The sequence below is a fragment of the Camelus dromedarius genome, chromosome 14 (genome assembly GCF_036321535.1).
Source record: "Camelus dromedarius isolate mCamDro1 chromosome 14, mCamDro1.pat, whole genome shotgun sequence".
In the NCBI taxonomy this organism is placed as follows: Eukaryota; Metazoa; Chordata; class Mammalia; order Artiodactyla; family Camelidae; genus Camelus; species Camelus dromedarius.
This window is the reverse complement of record NC_087449.1, coordinates 36,376,052-36,397,003: the sequence shown is the minus strand read 5'-3', so window position 1 is coordinate 36,397,003 and position 20,952 is coordinate 36,376,052. Positions and strand designations below refer to the sequence as shown.

Here is a 20,952-nt window from a genome sequence, read left to right as displayed (position 1 = left end):
AAATGTTTCTTGTTAGAAATCACAATATCACTGCTCAAAATTGATTCTGACCTCTCTGGTAGCAAAGCTGCTGATTTTTGCACCCTGTCCCAGGCTTGGTGAAGCCACACAGGGTATGGGAGATGTCCTAGGCAAAAAGATCAACTACTTCTGTCATTTCTACACAACGTTTTAGCAGTTATTCAAGCGTAGATATGTCTTAATTTGTCTTGTCTTAATTGCCAATCAGTTTCTGAGCTCTGAAACTGCTGTTTGTGACAGTTCTGTCCGGTTTTGTACTTACTTGTGTGGAGAGAGTAATTGCCAACCTATTCACACCACCACCACCGGAAGGCTCACTTTTTCCATTGTTTTAAAAAAAAAAAAAGACAAAAGGCTCAAAATGGAGTAGCTTATGCTAAGCCCCACGTCACCAGATTTAAACTAATTACAGTTGTGGCTCTCCCAGAAATGGACTCTTAAACCAGTCAGTCAGGAATAGCCTGATCAGCATCCACTAGATAACCTACCTGATAGACCCCTTCTGTCCCCTAAAGGAAAATCACCTTGCAGTAACCAGCACACTTTTTGGCCTACTATAATTTCCCGGTTCCAGCTTCCTTCTGGATATAAAAGTTTTTCATTTTGTACAGCTCCTTGGAGCTTCTTTCTATCTGCTAGGTTAATCAAATTGATTTTTGCTCAAACTCTTAAATTTTTTAATATGCCTCAATTTATCTTTTAACAATATATATAGATTTTTTTGCCTTAGTAATCCAACATCTTCTGAATATGTATAAAAGTAACCCAAATTAAATAAAGAAAAATAACCTGCTAATGGTCCATTTTCTTATGTTTATATTGCCAATTTGGTATAATATAGCATTTTAAATTACTTTAAAAAGACCATTAATTTTAAAATTGAATTTTTTTTCATTGCAGGTTTCTAGAAAGTTTCTGAAACACTCTTTGAAGACTTTTATAGTATAGAATGGGGCTAATGGACACTGAAAATTCCCAAAGGAGGTATATTTTAATAGATTTGCTAGTCAACTTTCATACTTTCAGCAAGCTGAAATTTGCTATTTCCTAGGATAGAGTATATCATAAACCTAGACCTACAGGAGCAATTACTTAATTCACCACATTGGCTCATATATCACCCCACTTTCCTTACTCAGACTACTTTAACACTTTACAAAGTTAGTAAAAAAATATTTGTCCAAGTAATTTCAACCTAGACAACTTTAACTTTTTTCTTCTTTGCAACAGCTGGGGCTTTACTCAGTCTCTCTAAGTGGAAGGCATTTTCAGAAATAAAAATGTCATTAAAGCCTCCAATGAAAATTGAAGAAGTTGTAGGAAAAGATGAGAGTCAGCTATCACTTAATGCAGCTCTCACTTTTAAGTTTATGATTACATATTTCCATTACACAAACATATAATAATTAATCTATCCATATTCCAACTTACGGACAGTTCAGTAATTTTCATTTTTCATTATTATGAACAGTGCTACAAATGAACATTCCTAAGAAGGCTCTCAGTATACCAGATAGAATATATATACCTAGAAAGTCATAGGCTATGAGAATCTTTGCCTTTACTGGATAATTTTGAATTGTGCTTATTCCAATTTATGTGGCATAACAGTATATGGAAGTTTCCACTTTTTCACACTTTTGATATTTGTCAGATGTATTAAACTTTACCAATCTTATGGCTATAAAAATGAAATCACATGACTGTTTCATTTTGAATTTTCCTAAATGCTAATGGGCTTGTGCACCATTTCAAATGTTTATTGGTCATTCTTTTGAGAGAAAGGTAAAGAGAACAGAGACAAAAAGACAGGCAGGGGCAGTGGGGAGGGGAGAAAAGGGAGAGGAGGAGAGGAGAAAAATCTGAAGAATATAAGGCAAAATAATATTTGTTAATTTTGGAGGGTAGATGCATGCATTTTGGTAAATTATTTTCATTTAGATTTCAGTATGTTTAAAATAACATCATAAATTCGTAAAATAAGTATGTTTTAAACCAAATTAAATTTTGAATTAGTTCTTCACATTTCAGGTGTTGACAGCTATGTGGCCGTTTCTGACAATGATCCTGCATCACAAATTGATTCAGAAATTAGTGAGCGCTTACTCGAAGGCCAGAAATCCTCCTCATGGTAACCTGGCGGTTTGAATCATGGTGTCCAGAAATTTGATTTGGACCCGGGAACATGAAATCTCGTGTATTCTCATCATACGTAGACAGTGTTTCACCCACTACAAGAAAGATATCCTATGATCAAATTATAACAAAATATGCTATTTAGAAACAAAATCATCAAGTATAAATACATAATGCCTGATGTCTTACTGAAATACCTGCTTCAGGGTCATTTTTTTTTTCTATGAAAGGAAAATTAAAATAAAGTTATGTTAAATGAATTAACACATTTCCTTATTCAGAAATGTAGTGTATACTACTAATCCCCCTCCTTCTGTAGAAAAGGGACATTCATGTAACTTTTGTAACTATGAGTTCCTAGGAAAAAAAAGTCCTTTTAAACATAGCAAGCTGAAATTTGCTATTTCCTAGGATAGAGTATATCATAAACCTAGACCTTTACACATCTAAAACTTAATTACTATTTCCACAAATTTTTTCCTATCATCCATTCTTTTCTACCTGCTATTATATTAGGTTACATGTTGAAAAAAAATGTAGACATTTGCTGCAGTCCGTGGTTACCTGAATTAGGTATATATGTAATATTCAAAAATTCTAGATTACTAGCTTTCAACAAAATATAGCTCTCCATTTCTCACATAAAATAAGGATTTAAGATAGATTTCTTCTATAATCATAGAAATCAATAATTGAAATAAAACTATCCTTCAGATTTTAACTCTACCTACCCTGGGATTTGTACTGTCTATTAAAAAGGTAAGGTTTTTATCCCCTCCATTCCCAAAAATAGACAATACACAAAAACAAAGATATAAGATAAACTTCTATCAACAAAAGTTTATAGTTTTAGAAAAATCACAAAAACTTAAAAGTAAATTTTTATGAATGTCTTAAAATATGCTAAGATGATATCAGGTCATTTTCAACTTGCAATTATTAGTGTTTATTCAATTTTAGAACTATGTGTTCAAATATCATTTATGTCAATCTTTCTGTATATATTATTTTGGTCTACTGACATTTTGCACATAGTAGACCAATGCTAGAAATTCAACATTGCTCTTAATTTGGGAAAAAGGGGAAAAGATGAGATTTTTTCATTGAAATGGGTTTACATGTCAATTACCTTATCAAACTACAATACAATACCTGGTGGAACAAGCTGAATCAACTCAAACAATGCTGTATCATCTGAAAGTTTAAAGAAAAACTTCCTTAAATAAACAAATTGATAATAAACAAAAGCTAATTACTTACCATAAAAGTATCTAAAAGCCAAAGTAATTGCTGGGTAGACTACAAATATGTTCATATCTTAGTACACTGCTTATATTTTTTGGTTGCTATGTATCTTATGGATTTATTAATCTATAGTAGAAATTAATCTCTTTAGGGTTTTTTTCTGATTTTTTAAAGCCTTAATTTTTTAGAACAGTTTTATTTACATTTACAACAAAACTGAGAGGGAGGTACAGAGATTTCCCATATCCCTACCCCATATATGCATAGCCCCCCACCCCATTATCAACATCACTCTTAGGAATGGTACTTTTTTTTTTTTTTTTATTGAGGATGAACCTACAGTGACACATCATAATTGTCCAAAGTCCAGAGTTTACCTTAGGGGTCATTCTTGGTGATGAACATTCTGTAAGTTTAGACAAAAGTATAATGACATTATCCAACAGTATAATATCATACAGAGAATTTTCACTGCCCTATTCCTCTGTTCTTTGATGATTTTATCTTTCTCCTCCCCTATAACTCCACTACCACAAACACTGATATTTTTATTGTCTCCATAGTTTTATCTTTTTCAGAATGTCACATACTTGTAATTATACAGCCTTTTCAGGTTGGCTTCTTTCACTTAGTAATATGCATTTAAGTTTCCTCCCTGTGTTTTCATGGCTTGACGGCTCATTTCTTTTTAGTGTTGAATGATATTCCATTGTATAACCACATTTTATTTATCCATTTACCTACTGAAAGACATCTCAGTTGCTTCCAAGTTTTGGCAATTATGAGTAAAGCTACTATAAACATCCATGTGCGAGTTTTTGTGTAGACATAAATTTTCAACTCTGTGTAAATACCAAGGAGCACTATTGCTGGCTCATATGGTAAGAGTATGTTTAGTTTTGGAAGAAACTGCCAAACTGTCTTCCAGAGTGGCTGTGCCATTTTGCATTCCCACCAGTAATAAATAAGATTTCCTGTTGCTCCATCCTTACCACCACTTGGTTTTGTTAGTGTTCCAGACTTTGGCAATCCTAGCTAAGTACACGTATCTCATTGTTTTAATTTGCAATTACCTAATGACATATGATGTGGAGCATCTTTTCATATACTTATTTGCCATCTGTGTATCTTCTTTGGTGAGGTGTCTGTTACAGTCTTCGGCCTATTTTTTAATTGTGTTGTTTGTTTTCTTCTTGTTGGATTTTAAGAGTTCTTCATATATCTTGGATATATCAATTGCAAATTTTTTTCCCCAGTCTGTGGCTGGTCTTCTAATTCTCTTGATTTTGTCTTTCCCAGAGTAGTTTTTCATTTAAATGCAGTCCAGATTATCAATTATTTCTTTCACAGTTTCTTTCAAAGACAACACTATGGTGTCTTGGATGTTGTATCTAAAAAGGTATCACCATACCCAAAGTCATCTAGATTTTCTCCAATGCTATCTTCTAGGAGTTTTATAGATTTGTATTTTCCAATTAAGTTTATGATCCATTGTGAGCTAATTTTTGTGAAGGAAATATGGTCTGTATCTAGATTCGTATTTTTTTGCATGTGGATGTCCAGCTGTCCTAGCACCATATGCTGAAGAAACTATCTCTGCTCCATTGTATTGCCTTTGCTCCTTTCTCAAAGATCAGTTGATTTAGTTCTATATACTTTCATCAGTCGTGTAGGTTTGTGTATACACCACCACAGCCAAGATACAGAATAGCTCCATCACCACATGATCTCTTATGTTGCCCTTTTGTAACCACATCTACCTCCCTCCCCAACCCATCCCTAACCTCTGATAACCACTAATCTGTTTGCCATTTCTATAATTATATCATGCAGATATCTTTAGAAATAGTCTAAGTGGTCCCATTAAAAGACAGATTGGATTTAAAAAAACTTCCTCCAAATACCACTCATGAGACACACGTGTAAAATATAAGAATATAGAAAAATAGAAAAAAAATATAGACAAATATAGAATATGTAACAACTGAAAGAAAGCTGACTTGGGTATACCATAAAAGAGAAAGTAATCATTTATAACAAAACAACAGAATAATGAAAGGTTTGATTCACCAGTTGATAAATGCCTGGCAAGACTGGTCAAGAGAAAAGATGAAGACACAAATTATTAATGTCAGGAATGAAAGGGGAGAGACAGATATTTTTAAATCCTAAGACTTTATGAGTAATTTCATGCTACAAATGTATTGAATGTTATCTGAATCACATTTCAAACAAAAAATAGGACAATTGGGGAAATGTGAACTGAGTGGATATTTGATGATATTAAAAAATTGTTAATTTTTAAGTGTTCTTTTATTGTAGATATCCGTATCAAGAAATAAAAGGATATATATCTGAGATTTACTTCAAAACAATCTGATATAAGAAAAAAATCAAATTCTTACCAAAAAAAATTTAAAATTCACACAGAGAAAAAACTGAATAGCTCTGTGTATGTGTATATATACGTATATATGCGTGGATGCACATAAAAACATATACAATCTGTTATTTAAAACCTTAGAACAAAGAAAACACTAAGGCAGATGACTTCTCTAGTGAATTTTTTCAAACTTTTAAGGAAGAAAATAATGCTGACTATGTACACTCTTTTGAGGACCAGTAAAAAAAAGAACACTTCTCAACCTACTTCATGAGCCCAGCAAAACCCTGTTACCAAAACCTGACAAGAACCTTACAAGAAAGGAAAATGACAGGCAATCTATTTCATAAACATAAATGCAAAAATACTACACGAAATATATTATATAGTCAAATTCATCAATATATAAATGCGATTTAGTATTCAAAACTAAAGCAACATAATTTACCACCTGAACAGAATAAAGAAGAAAAAGAGTTTCATAAAAGTTAATAATCATTCATGATTTCTTTAAAATCTTAGCAAACTAGAAATAGAAAAGAACTTCCTCAATCTGATAAAAGCTATCTACCAAAAACCTAAAGCAAACATCATACCAAGTGATGAAATGTTGACGCTTTCAGTCTGAGATCAGAAATGAGGCATTCACCTCATTCACTGCTGCCACTACTACCATTCACTTCAACATTTTACTGGAAATCTAATCCAGTGAAGGAAAGCAATAAAAAGAAATAAAAGGTATGACAGTAACAAAAGAGGAACTACATTCTCATCATTTGCAGACAATGTGATTGTGTACCTAAACAGTCCAAAGGAATCTAAAGACATTTTTTAAATTAATGCATACAGTGAGGTTGCTGGAAATAAGGTCAATATGCTGAATAACATATTGTTAATATATGAGCAACAGTTATAAGTGACATAATCTTGTTTAAAAGTGTGAAATACAGAGGGAGAGTATAGCTCAAGTGGAAGAGTGCTTGCTTAGTATTCATGAGGTCCTGGGTTCAATAGCCAGTGCCTCCTCTAAAAATAAATTAACCTAAGTATCTCCCTTCCCCACCTAAAATATAAAATAAATACAACGTAAAATTAAAAAATTATTTTTTATAAGTGTGAAATAGCTAGAAAAATAATAATTAAAAATATTTAAGACTGCTACATAGAAGAGAAAAATTAAGAGAGGAATATACTTGCTTGAGACATCAACCAATCATAATGTATGACCTTATCTTTATCCCAGTTCAAACAAAAGACTTATTTTTTTAAATTATAAGACAGTTGAGGAAATGTGAATTGAATATATACTTAATAGTAAGAAACTATTCATTTTGCGGGCATGATATGGTATTGTTCCTTTATTTTAGATATTGATACCTAACAGATAAAAGCATATGACGTCAGAGATTTTCTTCAAAATAATCTGGAAAAGGATGATGAAGTAGGGAGATATAGTTAAAAAAAATTAGCCATGAATTGATAATTATTGAACTGAGTGATGAGTATGAGGGCAGGGGGTCATTATTCTCTTTTAGTGTCCACTTTTATATATTTATGAAATTTTCTCTTAAAAAGCTTCCTGTTTTTGATTAGAGAAATTGTGTGTGTGCTCTAACAGCATCACTGTGGGAGCGCCCACTACACTGTTAAACTTCTCTTCTGCTCCCCCAAAGAAACAAATAAATAAATAAAACTTTTTAAGAAATTAAAACCAAAAACGTTTCATAAAGAAATGTAAAAGGCTAAAAATAAAGCCAAGGAAAGAAACAGCAATTTTACAATTGAAACAAAAAAACCCCACCCTAGTCAGAATCATTTTGGAAGGGGCCAAACACTCAAGCAGAACATAGTCAATAAAATGTCCATCAAAATATTATTAGTATTGCCAAGTATTATTTCTGTGAACAATTTATAGTGAAAAAAGAAAAATAAAGACAGCTGTCAACAAACTGTATTTTCAAATATAATTATTTTTCATTCCAATAAGTTTCCTAAAGGTATCAATGGTCTCAGAAGTATCAATAATCTCAGGAGGAGTATAAAGTTTAAAAACAAAGGGTTTAAATAGAAAATAAATTTAAAATTTGTATCCATACACTATATACCTTCTGAATCTATCACTGACACAATGACTCACTGCCACACAAAGTGAAGTCAGGAAATAAATAATATAGGTCAAATTGTTATTGAAACCCCTCAGGTGTAAAGAAATGACCTGAAAAGTAACTGCTTGGGTTTGTTTAGTTTATATTTTAATAATAAGAACATAGATGAACTTCTAAAGAGAAAAACTATTTCCTAATTTCTATAAACTATGTTCTATTCCTTCATATTTAAAAAATAAATATTTTGGCAAAAATACTTCAGAAAGAAAGACCTTAAATTACTAAAGGATAAATTTTAGAGAACTAATGTTCCTGGAAACCAAATAGTAAGTTCATGTAAATAAATTACATCTACTGGAACACATAGTATAATTAATCCCATTTTATAGTTGCCCATAACCTTGTAACAAATACTGACAATTTCCTTCCTTCCTTCATAAAAATTCCCATTTTCACATGTACTTCTAGTGTGAGTTACAAAGTAAATGCACTACAATACTCCAGAATTCTTAGTCACATAGAGCAAATCAAAAGCTACCATATGCACCTTGAGAGAGAGAGTCAGAATGCCTTTAACCTTCTGCACCAGCAAGAGTAACTGCTATAACAGTTTCCCCTGAAAGCCTACTTACTCGCCCTAACTACAAAGGTAAATTGGTTGGAATGCATTTGCCATCATGGATTTAAAATGTGAATCCTGAGTCCTACAAGCTCTCCTAAGGATTGAGGCAGGGAATCTCTCATTCACAGACTCTGAGGGACTTATTCTCAGCCTTCAAATCTTCACCTGAAAGCATTTGAAATACCCCAGACAGTAGGTAACCGCTAACTCCCAGAAGGTGAAAAGCAGCGGCTCTAATGAAACTGCTCTTTTAACCTACAGGTGAGAGAAAACAGGAGGGACACCTAGTGATCCACGACAATATAAACACAGGTCACATCTTCGCTTTATCCAAATGTCAAAGGGAATGAAGCCAGAGCAGCTATTATTATATTATAAATTCTCAAATACAAAATAAATTTCTTAAAGGATTATAACACTACAAACAGGTATCTCTCAATAGGATAGTTTCAACACTCATAAAAACAAGCAATGAGAGGCCGTTATATGACGCATTTATACTTTACTTAACTCCTTGGATATCAAACACCTAGTATGTGCCACATATTGTCAATGTGCACTAGAGATACAGCAGTGAACAAAAAAGGAAAAGTCAATGCTCTTATGAGACCATCATTCTAATGAGAGAGAAAATAAAAAATAAGGAATATATCAGTGCTAGGAACAAAAGCAGGAGGTACATTCATCCCTATTCACCCTTAACAGTGCAGCACGCTTTTCACACCTGCCGTCCTGGTGGAAATACTAAAAATACACTTTTACTCTCAAAGTATCCTGGTAGAGAAGATAATGATAACTAAAGATAATGGAATAGAGAGAGATTGATATATTCATCAAAAGTGGGTGCTATACTTTAGTGAGAAAAGATCTCTTAGTTTGATAAATTTGAGCAGTGACTGGAGAGAAGTGAGGAAGCAAGCAGTATAAACATCTGTAGGGAGAGGTTTTCAGGTGGTGTATTTGTGGCAGTATGTAGCTGACCACTGAACAATGTGGGGTTAGGAGCGCAAATCCTCCCTGCAGTCCAACAGCCATATACAGCTTCTAGTCGGCCCTCCACATCCACAGTTCCTCCATGTTAGTGGTTTCTCCACACCTGCAGCTCCTCCGGATCTGCAGTTCAGCACCCACAGATTCAACTGACCACAGATCGTGTGGTTCTGGAAAAAAAGCCCGCATGTAAGTGGACCTGCCCAGCTCAAACCTATGTTGTTCAAGGGTCAACTGTACTGTGTGTGTGTGTGTGTGTGTGTGTGTGTGTGTGTGTGTGTGTGTGTGTGTGTGTGTGTGTGTGTGTGTGTATGTGTGTGGCTTTAATGCCAGTGGCACTTAATATCACTTTATATTTATATTTATATATCATAAATACATATTTCCCAAGAGGGTTAGGTGATTCTGGGCCTCCAGAGTTTCCTTAGAGGTGCAGACGTGGTATGAAGGGGGATGAATAATAACAGACATAATAACAGCACACCACTAACAAAGATAAACAAAGGACATTGTAAGTGTTTACTGAGTGTCAAGGACTGTTCTAAGCACTTTATCTGAGGTTACTCAAGTATCTGACCATTTTATTAGACTGTTCAATTAAGGGGGTCCTTGGATCTCCTTGAGCATTTGGACCATGCTCAACTAGACAGCCATCCACCAAAAAAAAAAAAAAATAATAGAGAGAGAATGAGAATTTTACCTCTCACCATACACAAAAATTAACTTAAAATGGATCATAGGCCTAAATGTAAGGGATAAAACTATAAAATGCATAGAAGAAAAGATAAGAGAAAACTTTTGTAATCTTTGGTAAAGCGAAGATTTCACCAAAAACATGATCCATAAAAGAAAAAAATTTATAACTCAGACTTCATAACTTTTGTTCTTTAGAAGACACCATTTAAAGAATGAAAAAACAAGTCATAGAATAGGAGAAAATGTTTACGAATCGCATTTCTGATAAAGGACTTACATATAGAATATTTTTAAAAGAAAAAAATTTACAACTCAATAAGACAAATAACCAATTCCAAAATGAACAAAATATTTGAATAAGCATTTTGCAAGAAAAGATATATGAATAGCTAATCTGCACATGGAAAGATGCTCAACACTATTAGTCAGTATTAAAATGCAAATTAAAAATACAATGAGATACCACCACATACCCAACAAAATGGCTATATACCCCCCCAAAAATGACAATATCAAGTCCTGGGGATGATGTGGAAAGTCTTCATATGTTGCCGGTGGGAATGTACAATGGTACAGTAACTTTAGAAAACAAGTTGACAGTTTCTTAAGAAGTTAAACTTAGCATACAACCCAGCATATATCCATATAGTCCCAGCAACATTGTCCATAATACCCAAAACCTAGAAACAATCCAAATGCCCATCAGATGGTAAATGGAAGGGAGAAAAAAAGCTCCATACCATAGAATATTTTTCATCAATAAAAAGGAATAAACTGCTAATACACAGAAAAACATGGATAAACCTCAAAAACATTATTTTAACAAATTGACAGCACTAGGGAAAAAAGTGAGGGACACTATTACAGAAAAAAAAAAAAACTTAAGAGCTAAATGGCCATATGCAATGTGTGAGCCACACCTTGATGGGATCCTGATTTTAACAAACCAGCTGTATAAAGACATTTTGATGAAACAGGAGAAATCTGCATAATGACTAAGTATTTGATGTTATTAAGGAATTATTATTAATTTTGTTAGGTATGATACCACTGTGGTGGTTATACTTCTTTTTAAAAAGTCAGTCAGAGGTCATGCCAGAATATTTGCAACGAAATAATGTACGTACAGAATTTGTTTTTAAATACTCCAACATTGTTTTAAGTGGGAGGGTGAACATGTGAACAATTGGCAAAATGTCAAAAACTGTTGAGGCTGATAGGTATATGGGACTTCACCGTTCCATCTTTTCCACTTTTAGTGTGTTTTTAATTTTTCATATTAATAAGATTAGGAGACCACAAAAATTACAAAACTGAGAGGGGGAAAAAAAAAGTAAAAGAAAAAAGGGCCCAAAGCTCACAAGAGAGGTCAGGGATAAAGACTGGTGTGTAAATCATCAGAAGATAGGTAATACACGAAACCAAGTCTTTGACGAGTATCGTATAAGGAGAGAGGAGAAGCTAAGTAAAAAGTAATCAGAGAAGTGAAGCCAGAGGGAAACCAATATTTAAAGACAGGGCAGAGAAAGATGAATTTGAGAAAGATACCAAAAAGTGGAATGTCAATGAGGTGGGAAGAGATCTAAGAGAAAAACTGAATCAGGGAAATCACAGCAAGAAAGATTCCAAATAATATTTACAACCAAGTACTCTTCTTAGAGCCTCTAAATTTTAAATCAAACAGAAAAAATATATTTTTTTAACAGAAGAATTTCAAAATGATGAGAGAAATAATTATCTTCATATTTTCTAAGATACCCAATTTCCCAGATACTGAACAAGATGTTCAAGAAAATTAAAAGCGATTTACCCATTAGCACCAAACTGGCACCTAGCTAGATGGCCACAGTGGAAAATAGAATACCAAGTGCTAGAAGGGCTATTTAAAAAAAACAAAGAAGATATTGATACTGGCCATAAAGAATTCTCTGGAGATGAGTCACTAAACTATCAGCTCCCTCAGGGTAAGCCAATGAGCCAGCCCTGTTTCTACCTATATGCCTAGATTCCAGCATGCGGCCAGGTTCCATGTTTTTACACTGCTAGAGTCCCAGTGGTGTGAGAGGGCAGGGACAGGTGTGGAAGGGACAGCTGACACTGATGATGCCCAGTACCGGCGTTCTGAGCCACAGTCATACATTAGACCAATCTGGTAATCCCCAACCCCTTTCTAATTACAAGGATGAGTAACAGAGCTCTTCATTTCATACCCAGAGCTTGAATAACTTACTCTCAAGTGTATATACCTTTGCACTGCTGCTCTCACAAGTAGTTGGATCTTTTTGTAGTTGATTCCTAGTATTTCGAAGAACTTACTGTTAACCACAGCCTTGAAATATGTCACTTTCAAATGATTTATTAACATATTTGAATATAATGCAAAATGCAAAAGTATATATATTTTAAGCTACTATTACTTCAATCTTCTATTACTTACTGTCTTGATTTGTAACACAATGAGGTTAAAGGCACACTTTTGTTCGCAGGGCAAAGTCCCATCTAACATGAATCTCAATCCTTACATCATTAATAGTCCATATTATCTTAATCAATAAAATGTTCAAATAAGTCTTTTTGTAGTTCACAGATCAAACATAGAAAAAAGAAAAGTTCCTTGTCTCTCTGTGGCACATGTATTTTTTATTTCCAGGTATATTCCAAAATTCTAAAAAGTATAAAAAAAAAAGTCTCACCGCGAGGTTACTGAAATTCTTATTAGAACTTTTTTGACTTTTATCTAACTCAGGATTAAAGAGCATAAATCTACAATCTCTTAGAATCAGGAATTAAAAGTTAAAAACTTACATTCAAGCTGTGCAACCACATCTCCAGGGTCTACTGCTTCAGGGAACACCTACAGCGAGAGAAGGCAGAGGGAAGCAGGGCAGAGAAGAGGAAGCAAAAGGGTACATATGAAAGTCTTTGTGTTTTCCTTCCCCTTCCCAAAAGATTCCTCTCCCAACCAAAGAAACTTTATACATTATTGAGAACAGTCACTTCCTCTCTGCTTCCCATGATCACTATGGAAGATTTTACAAACAAACAAACATTAAACTGGTTCTGCCTCCCTCTCCAATTTCATCTGCTAGAACTCTTCTCTCTTTTGTCACCATGACTATACTGGCCTTCTTGGTGTTCCTCCAGTTCATCAAGCTTGTTCCCAAGACACCTTTATATCTGCTGTTCCTCTGCTTAGAATGCTTTTCCCCGAGACCTTCAAATAACTGATACTGTCTCATAATTCAGGCTCAGCTTCACTGTTACTGCCTTCTCTGACCTTCCTTTAAAAGAGACAATCCCCCTCACCCCTCTGTCCCCTTACTCTCCCTTTACTTTCATCATGATACTTACTATCTAAAATTACTTGCATTTACTTGATTATTGTCTGTTTCTCCCATTGCAATGTAAGCTCCAAGCGGGGAGACCGTTTGTCTTGTTTACCCAGTGCCTAGAACAGTGCAGAGAACTGAGCAGGCACTCAGTAATTACTTGTGGAGAAAAGGAAGAAAAAAAAAAAGGAAAGAAGGAAGGAGGAAGGGAAGAAGGGAAGAAAGGAAGGAAGGAGGGAAGTAGACAAGGAAACGAGGAAAGAAAAAAGTGAGAAATACAATTGGTAATAATTAACCAAAAGCATCAGGTTTAGGGGGGGAAAAAAGAAAAGAGACATATAGAAAGAAGTACCACAAGACACCCATAAGTAAAATATGAGCTATTCTTACCTATGAATATCTCCCCTCTCTCTCTCGTTTATAAAAATGATTACTTAGAATTCAAGATGTTACATGTTATATAAAGCCCACAAGACAATTTTAGAAGTAAACTGACCCATCATGAAAAAGAGGCAAATGACTTGTTATATAATAAAATGTATATTTATTTTCAAGCTTCCAAATTTCAGTTACAAATCTCCTTTTGAATTTAAATCAAAGTGCATGGTCAACAATAATAATATGTGTTATTCAAAATTTGGAGCCACTTTGATTTTGTTTATTAACATTTGATTGGCTATTTGAACTCACCTTTTCAAACACCATTCTGGCATTGAAGACCAGTGGGAAATTGGCTGGGACACATTGTGTCTTCTTGTATTGGCCAAACACACAGATGCTAAGATAGATGTCCTCCTTGTCTTTCAGCACCACTCCTGGGCAAGTTACCTGAAAGAAATTAGACAGATGGATGTGACTGCTTCATGAATTCCCTGGACTATCCTACCAAAATAACTTATCAAACATTGCATAAAAACACTAGTCTGCTAAGCTAATAAAAATATGCACAAGTAAAAAATAGAGAGCGATTCTAGTGTTTACGGAGTTAAATGAAATGCCTTTATAACTTCCATTCCTCTGAGAAATCTATGATTTTTCCACTTGGTAATTTGTGCCACATTTGAAGCTCTATGTAATGGCTCTTGGGTTAGACACTAATAGTTTTAAACAGTCAGCCTTAGGCTCCCACTTTATGTAGAATGCTGACATAAACTTATTCAGCATCATTTAACCACAAAGGATAGACTCAGCAGAAATGAAGCACTATATTAGAGGACAAAAAATAAAAATAAAAAGCACAAATCTGACCTATATCACCCTAAATATCAGCCCATACACACCCTCATCAAAGGAAATATGACAAAGTTTCAAAGCAAGTGAATTGTAAATTTCCAGCCAATGAAATATTTTTAAACATAAAATTGCACTTAACTATTCTCTTGATTGACACAAAGTATAGGCATAAGATATGAGGTTTCTAAAAAATACATAGCACAGCCTCTCCAGTTCCTGCTATTTTTCATTGTCAATGGTCAGCCACACCATTAAAGATTCTCTAAGATTTGAATCCAACCTATTACATAGCAATATTACTCAACACTTCCTAAAAATACAAAGTATATCTTTTTATTGTTTTCTGAACACAGCCATAACTTTCTTGCTTTACATTCTTCCATTATCTGGATTACTACTCATTACTACTCCATTCTATGCCCTCTTCATTTACTTCTACCACCTCCCAAGGTTTACATTAACTGCCATTCCATATACAAAACTTCTCCTGATTCACCAGCTACCATTATTCAATTCAATTTAATTCAAACATTTATAGTGAATTTATTATATTCAAGTAAATATGTTTTAGAGTCTCATAGCATTTTGTAGTTCTCTTAAGGCCCATGAATTTTAATTAAGTGGGTACATCTCACCTCTTTTTCATTATAAATTCCCTGAAAACAGAAATTTTAATTTTCTCATCAGTGAATCCAAAAACACAGACTTTCAGTATTAAGGAGCAGCTTAGAAATCCAATACACCTTTGGATTTTTTATATAGGAAAACAATAGAGCCCCAATAAAGTGAAGATGATTTACTTACTTAAAGTCACACAATAAACGAGTCATTCAGAGTACTTAGAATACTGCCTGACAGAGCATTCAAGAAATACTAGCTATAATTATTGTTAGCCTGAAAGCCACTATCATTCGCTATCTTAATATAGACGACTGCACTGAAAAATGACTAAGACTTCATGTCCCTTTGTACATAGAAGGTAAGATTATTTTCCATGCTAGCTATTTTCACTCCATCTACATCTTACTCTGTTTTCTACTTCTGACCTAATGTATTCACTACTGATTATTAAAATCAAGGTCCTCAGTAAATCGCATTCTATCAGTTTCATTTTCTACTCTGTCTCATTAAAACCAAACCTGTTAGAGTCCCTCTAAATCTGTGTTATGCCTATAGATGTGGCTGGTCCAAACTGAGACGGACAGTAAGTGCAAAAGAGAGGATTTTGAAGATTTTTGAAGACTTGTTCAAACATTTTGAAGACTTATTACAAATAAACAGTGTAAAATATCTCATTAACAACTTTCATATTAATTGCATGTTGAAAGGATAATACTTTGACTATACTGACATAAATAAAATTATGGTAAAAATTTTATCACTTTTAATTTTTTAATGCAGCTAGTAAAAAAAATTAAATTACATACTTGGCTCAAGTTTTCACTCATATTATATTTCTACTGGACAGCACAGCTCTAACTGTCCTCACAAGAAAATACTGAGTCTCTTTCTAATTTGTAATATCTGTAAGAAGACATGGTATTTTTCCCTCATCCACAATTTTACAAATTCTGCCACCCTTTAAAGGAATACCATGGAGCTTTCCAAAAAGAAGGCAAGAAGAGGGGGTTAAGAAAATCAGATGAAAACAAACAGAAATAGCAAGGTGCTGACTTAAACGAGCCATACGGATAATTACATGAATGTAAATATCCTAAGTGTTGTTACTAAGAGGCAGAAATTATCAGACTGGATAAAAAAGCAAGATATAGCATGCTTGTCTGCAAAAAAAACAACTTTAAAGATTAAAACCCGGTGGCAATAATTATATTATACAAAATAGACTTTAAAGATTGCTACAAGAGACAAAGAAGGACGTTATATAATGATCAAGGGATCAATCCAAGAGAAGATGTAACAATTATAAATATATATGCACCCAACATAGGAGCACCTCAATATATAAGGCAACTGTTAACAGACCTAAAAGGAGAAATCAACAATACCACAATAATAGTGTGGAAACTGAATACCCCACTTACACCAATGGACAGATTATCCAGACAGAAAATCAATAAGGAAATACAGGCCTTAAGTGGACCAGATGGGCTCAACTGTTATTTATAGAGCACGCCATCTGAAAGCAGAATATACATTCTTCTCAACTGCACACAGAACAGTCTCCAGGACAGATCACATGCTGGCCTACAAAGCAAGCCTCAGTAAACTTAAGAAAACTGAAATCACATATCAAGCTTCTTTTCCAATTACAACACTATGAGATTAGAAATCAACTACAAGGAAAAAACTGCAAAAACCACAACACATGGAAGCTAAACAATATGCTACTAAACAACCAATGGATCACTGAAGAAATCAAAGAGGAAATCAAAAAAAAACACTTAGAGCCAAATGAAAATGAAAATATGAAGATCCAAAACCTCTGGGACACAGCAAAATCACTTCTAGGAGGGAAGTTTACAGTGATACAAGCTCACTTCAGGAAACAAGAACAATTTCAAATAAACAACCTAAGGTAACATCAAAAGCAATTAGAGAAAGAAGAACAAACAAAACCCAAAGTTAGTAGAAGGGAAGAAATCATAAAGATTAAAGCAGAAAATAAATGAAATAAAGACTAAAAATTTTTTTTAAAAAATCAATGAAACTAAGAGCTGGTTCCTTGAAAAGATAAACAAAATTGATAAACCTTTAGCCAGACTCATCAAGACAAAAAGGAAGAGGGCCCAAATTAATAAAATCAGAAATGAAAAAGGAGAAGTTACAACCAACACTACAGAAATACAAAGGATCATAAGCATCTACTATGAGCAACTATACACCAACAAAATGGACAGCCTAGAAGAAATGGACAATTTCTTAAAAAGGTACAATTTGCCAAGACTGAATCAATTTGCCAAGACTGAACCAGGAAGACATAGAAAATATGAAGAGAAACCAATTACCAGCACTGAAATTGAATCAGTAATTAGAAAAATCCCAAGAAATAAGAGTCCAGGACCATACGGCTTCACAGGGGAATTCTACCACACATTCAGAGAAGAGTTAACACCAGTTCTTCTGAAACTACTCCAAAAAACTGCAGAGGAAGGAACACTTCCAAACACATTCTATGAGGCCACCATCATCCTGATACCAAGACAGGAAAAAAAAATCACAAAAAAGAACATTACAGCCAATATCACTTATGAATATAGGTGCAAAAATCCTCAACAAAATACTAGCAAATGAACTCCAACAATACAGTAAAAGAATCATACACCATGATCAAGTGGAATTTATCCCAGGGATGCAAGGATTTTTCAATATCCACAAATCAATCAGTGTGATACACATTAACAAACTGAAGAATAAAAACCATATAATCATCTCAATAGATGCAGAAAAAGCTTTTGATAAAATTCAGCACCCATTAATGATTAAAATAAAACTCTCCAGAAAGTGGGCATAGAGGGAACATACCTCAACATAATAAAGGTCATATATGACAAACCCACAGCTAACACATACTCAATGGTGAAAAGCTGAAAACATTTCCTCTAAGATCAGGAACAAGACAAGGATACCCACTCTTGCCACTTTTATTCAACATAGTTTTGGAAGTCCTAGCCACAGCAATCAGAGGGGAAAAAAAGAAATAAAAGGAATCCAAATTGGAAAAGAAAGAAAACTGTCACTGTCTGCAGATGACATGATACTGCTATACATAGAAAATCCTAAAGATGCTCCCAGAAAACTACTAGAGCTCATCAATGAATCTGATAATGTTGCAGGATACAAAATTAGTACACAGAAATCAGTTGCATTTTTATACACTAACAACAAAATAGCAAAAAAAGAAATTAAGGAAACAATCCCATTTACCATTTGATCAAAACGAATAAAAAACCTAGGAATAAACCTACCTAAGGAGGTAAAGGACCTGTACTCTGAAAACTGTAAGACACTGATGAAAGAAGTTGAAGATGACACAAACAGATGGAAAGATATACCATGTTCTTGGACTGGAAGAATCAATATTCTTAAAATGGCCATAGGCATTTTACCCAAGGCAGTATACAGCATCAATGCAATCCCTATCAAATTACCAATGACATTTTTCACAGAACTGAAACAAAAAAAATTTTTAATTTGTATGGAAACACAAAAGATCTCAAATAGCCCAAACAATCTTGAAAAAGAAGAACAAAGCTGGAGGAACACAGTCCCTGACTTCATACTATACTACAAAGCTACAGTAATCAAAACAGTATGGTACCAGTGCAAAAACAGACACATAGATCAATGGAACAGGATAGAAAGTCCAGTAATAAACCCATGCACTTGCGGTCAATTAATCTACAACAAAGGAGGCAAGACTATACAATGGAGAAGACAGTCTCTTCAATAAGTGGTTCTGAGAAAACTGGACAGCTACATGTAAAAGAATGAAATTAGAACATTCTCTAACACCATATACAAAAATAAACTCAAAATGGATTAAAGACCTAAATGTAAAACCAGATACTATAAAATTCCTAGAACAAAACATAGGTGGACCATTGCTTGACATAAATCACAGCAATATTTTTTGAACCAGCTTCTAGAGTAACGAAGATAAAAGCAAAAATAAATAAATGGGACATAATTAAAGCTTTTACACAGCAAAGGAAACCATAAACAAAACGAAAAGACAACCTACAGAATGGGAGAAAATATTTGCAAATGACATGATCAACAAAGGACTAATTTCCAAAATATACAAACAATTCATACAAGTTAATATCAACAACAAAAACAAAAACAAAAAACCAACAAGCAACCCAATCACAAAATGGGCAGAAGACCTAAATATACATTTCTCCAAAGAAGATATCAGATGGCCCACAGGTACATGAAAAGATGCTCAATATCACTAATTATTAGAGAAATGAAAATCAAAACTACAATGACTTTTCACATAACACCAGTCAGAATGGTCATCATTAAAAAGTCTACAAACAAGAAATGCTGGAGAGAGTGGAGAAGAGGGAACCCTCCTACACTGTTGGTGGGAATGTCAATTGGTGCAGCCACTATGGAGGACAGTATGGAGGTTCCTTAAAAAGCTAAAGATAGACTTACCATATGATCCAGCAATCCCACTCCTAGGCATATATCCAGAGAAAATTATAATTCGAAAAGACACATGCACCCCAATGTTCATAGCAGCACTATTTACAATAGCCAAGACATGGAAACAACCTAAATGTCCATCAACAGATAACAGGATAAAGAAGATGTATATATAGGTAAAAATGGAAAATTATTCAGCCATAAAAAGTATGAAATAATGCCATTTGCAGCAACATGGTTAGACATAGAGATTATCATACTAAGTGAAGTAAGTCAGCAAAGAAAGACAAATATTATATGATAGCACTTGTATGTGGAATCTAAAAGGAAAAAGATACAAATTTTATTTACAAACCAGAAATAGACTCTTGGCCATAGAAAACAAACTATGGTTATCAAAGTGGAAAGGGATAACTTAGGAGTCTGGGATTAAAAGATACACATTACTATATATAAACAGATAAACAACAAGGACCTATTGTATAGCACAGGGAATTATTTCAATTTCTTGTAATAAGCTATAATGAAAAAGAACTTGAAAAAATATGTTTGTATATGTATAACTGACTCACTTTGCTGTACACTTGAAATTAACATTGTTAACTACATTTCAACAAAAAATAAAAAATTTAAAATGATAGATGATATGAGTCATAAAACAAGATTCAGGAAACATAAAAGGAAGTATGTTCACTATGCAAAAAATCAACTTTATTTCCCTATATTAGCAACAACATTTAAAAAAAATTTAATACCATTTACAATAGCTTTAAAAATGTTGGCATATACTACTTAGGTATAAGTTTAAGAAAGTATGTGTAAGGCATGTATACTGAAAACTACAAACATCACTGAACGAAACTGAAGACCTAAATAGACAACAAATACAACAGGTTAATGGATTGAAAGATTCAATATTAAGAAATCAATTCTCAAGAAATTGGTCCATAATTTCAGTGCAATCCCAAGCACTAATGTTTAAAAAGAGATGCTAAATGAGAAATCATGGAATATGCAGTCAATGAAGTTAAAAATCTCAGTAGAGGAGATTTTAAAAATTAACTTAATTAAGTAAAT

General features: G+C 33.7%; 1 protein-coding gene across 5 annotated transcripts in view; it reads right to left on the bottom strand.

The window, feature by feature from the left end:
• SPATA6 (spermatogenesis associated 6) overlaps positions 1-20,952 on the bottom strand; it is a 107,689-nt gene that overhangs the window by 77,197 nt on the left and 9,540 nt on the right. For 3 of the 5 annotated variants that reach the window (XM_010984722.3, XM_031465091.2, XM_010984723.3), the window contains exons 2-5: positions 14,218-14,355; positions 13,004-13,052; positions 3,310-3,351; positions 2,128-2,252 (exon numbers count right to left, since the gene is read on the bottom strand). In XM_010984722.3, the coding sequence (XP_010983024.1) occupies positions 2,128-2,252; positions 3,310-3,351; positions 13,004-13,052; positions 14,218-14,355 (354 nt within the window). Of the gene's footprint in view, positions 1-2,127; positions 2,253-3,309; positions 3,352-3,779; positions 3,809-13,003; positions 13,053-14,217; positions 14,356-20,952 lie in introns of those variants that run through there. The other 2 variants (XM_031465092.2, XM_031465089.2) reach the window with 2 other exon arrangements.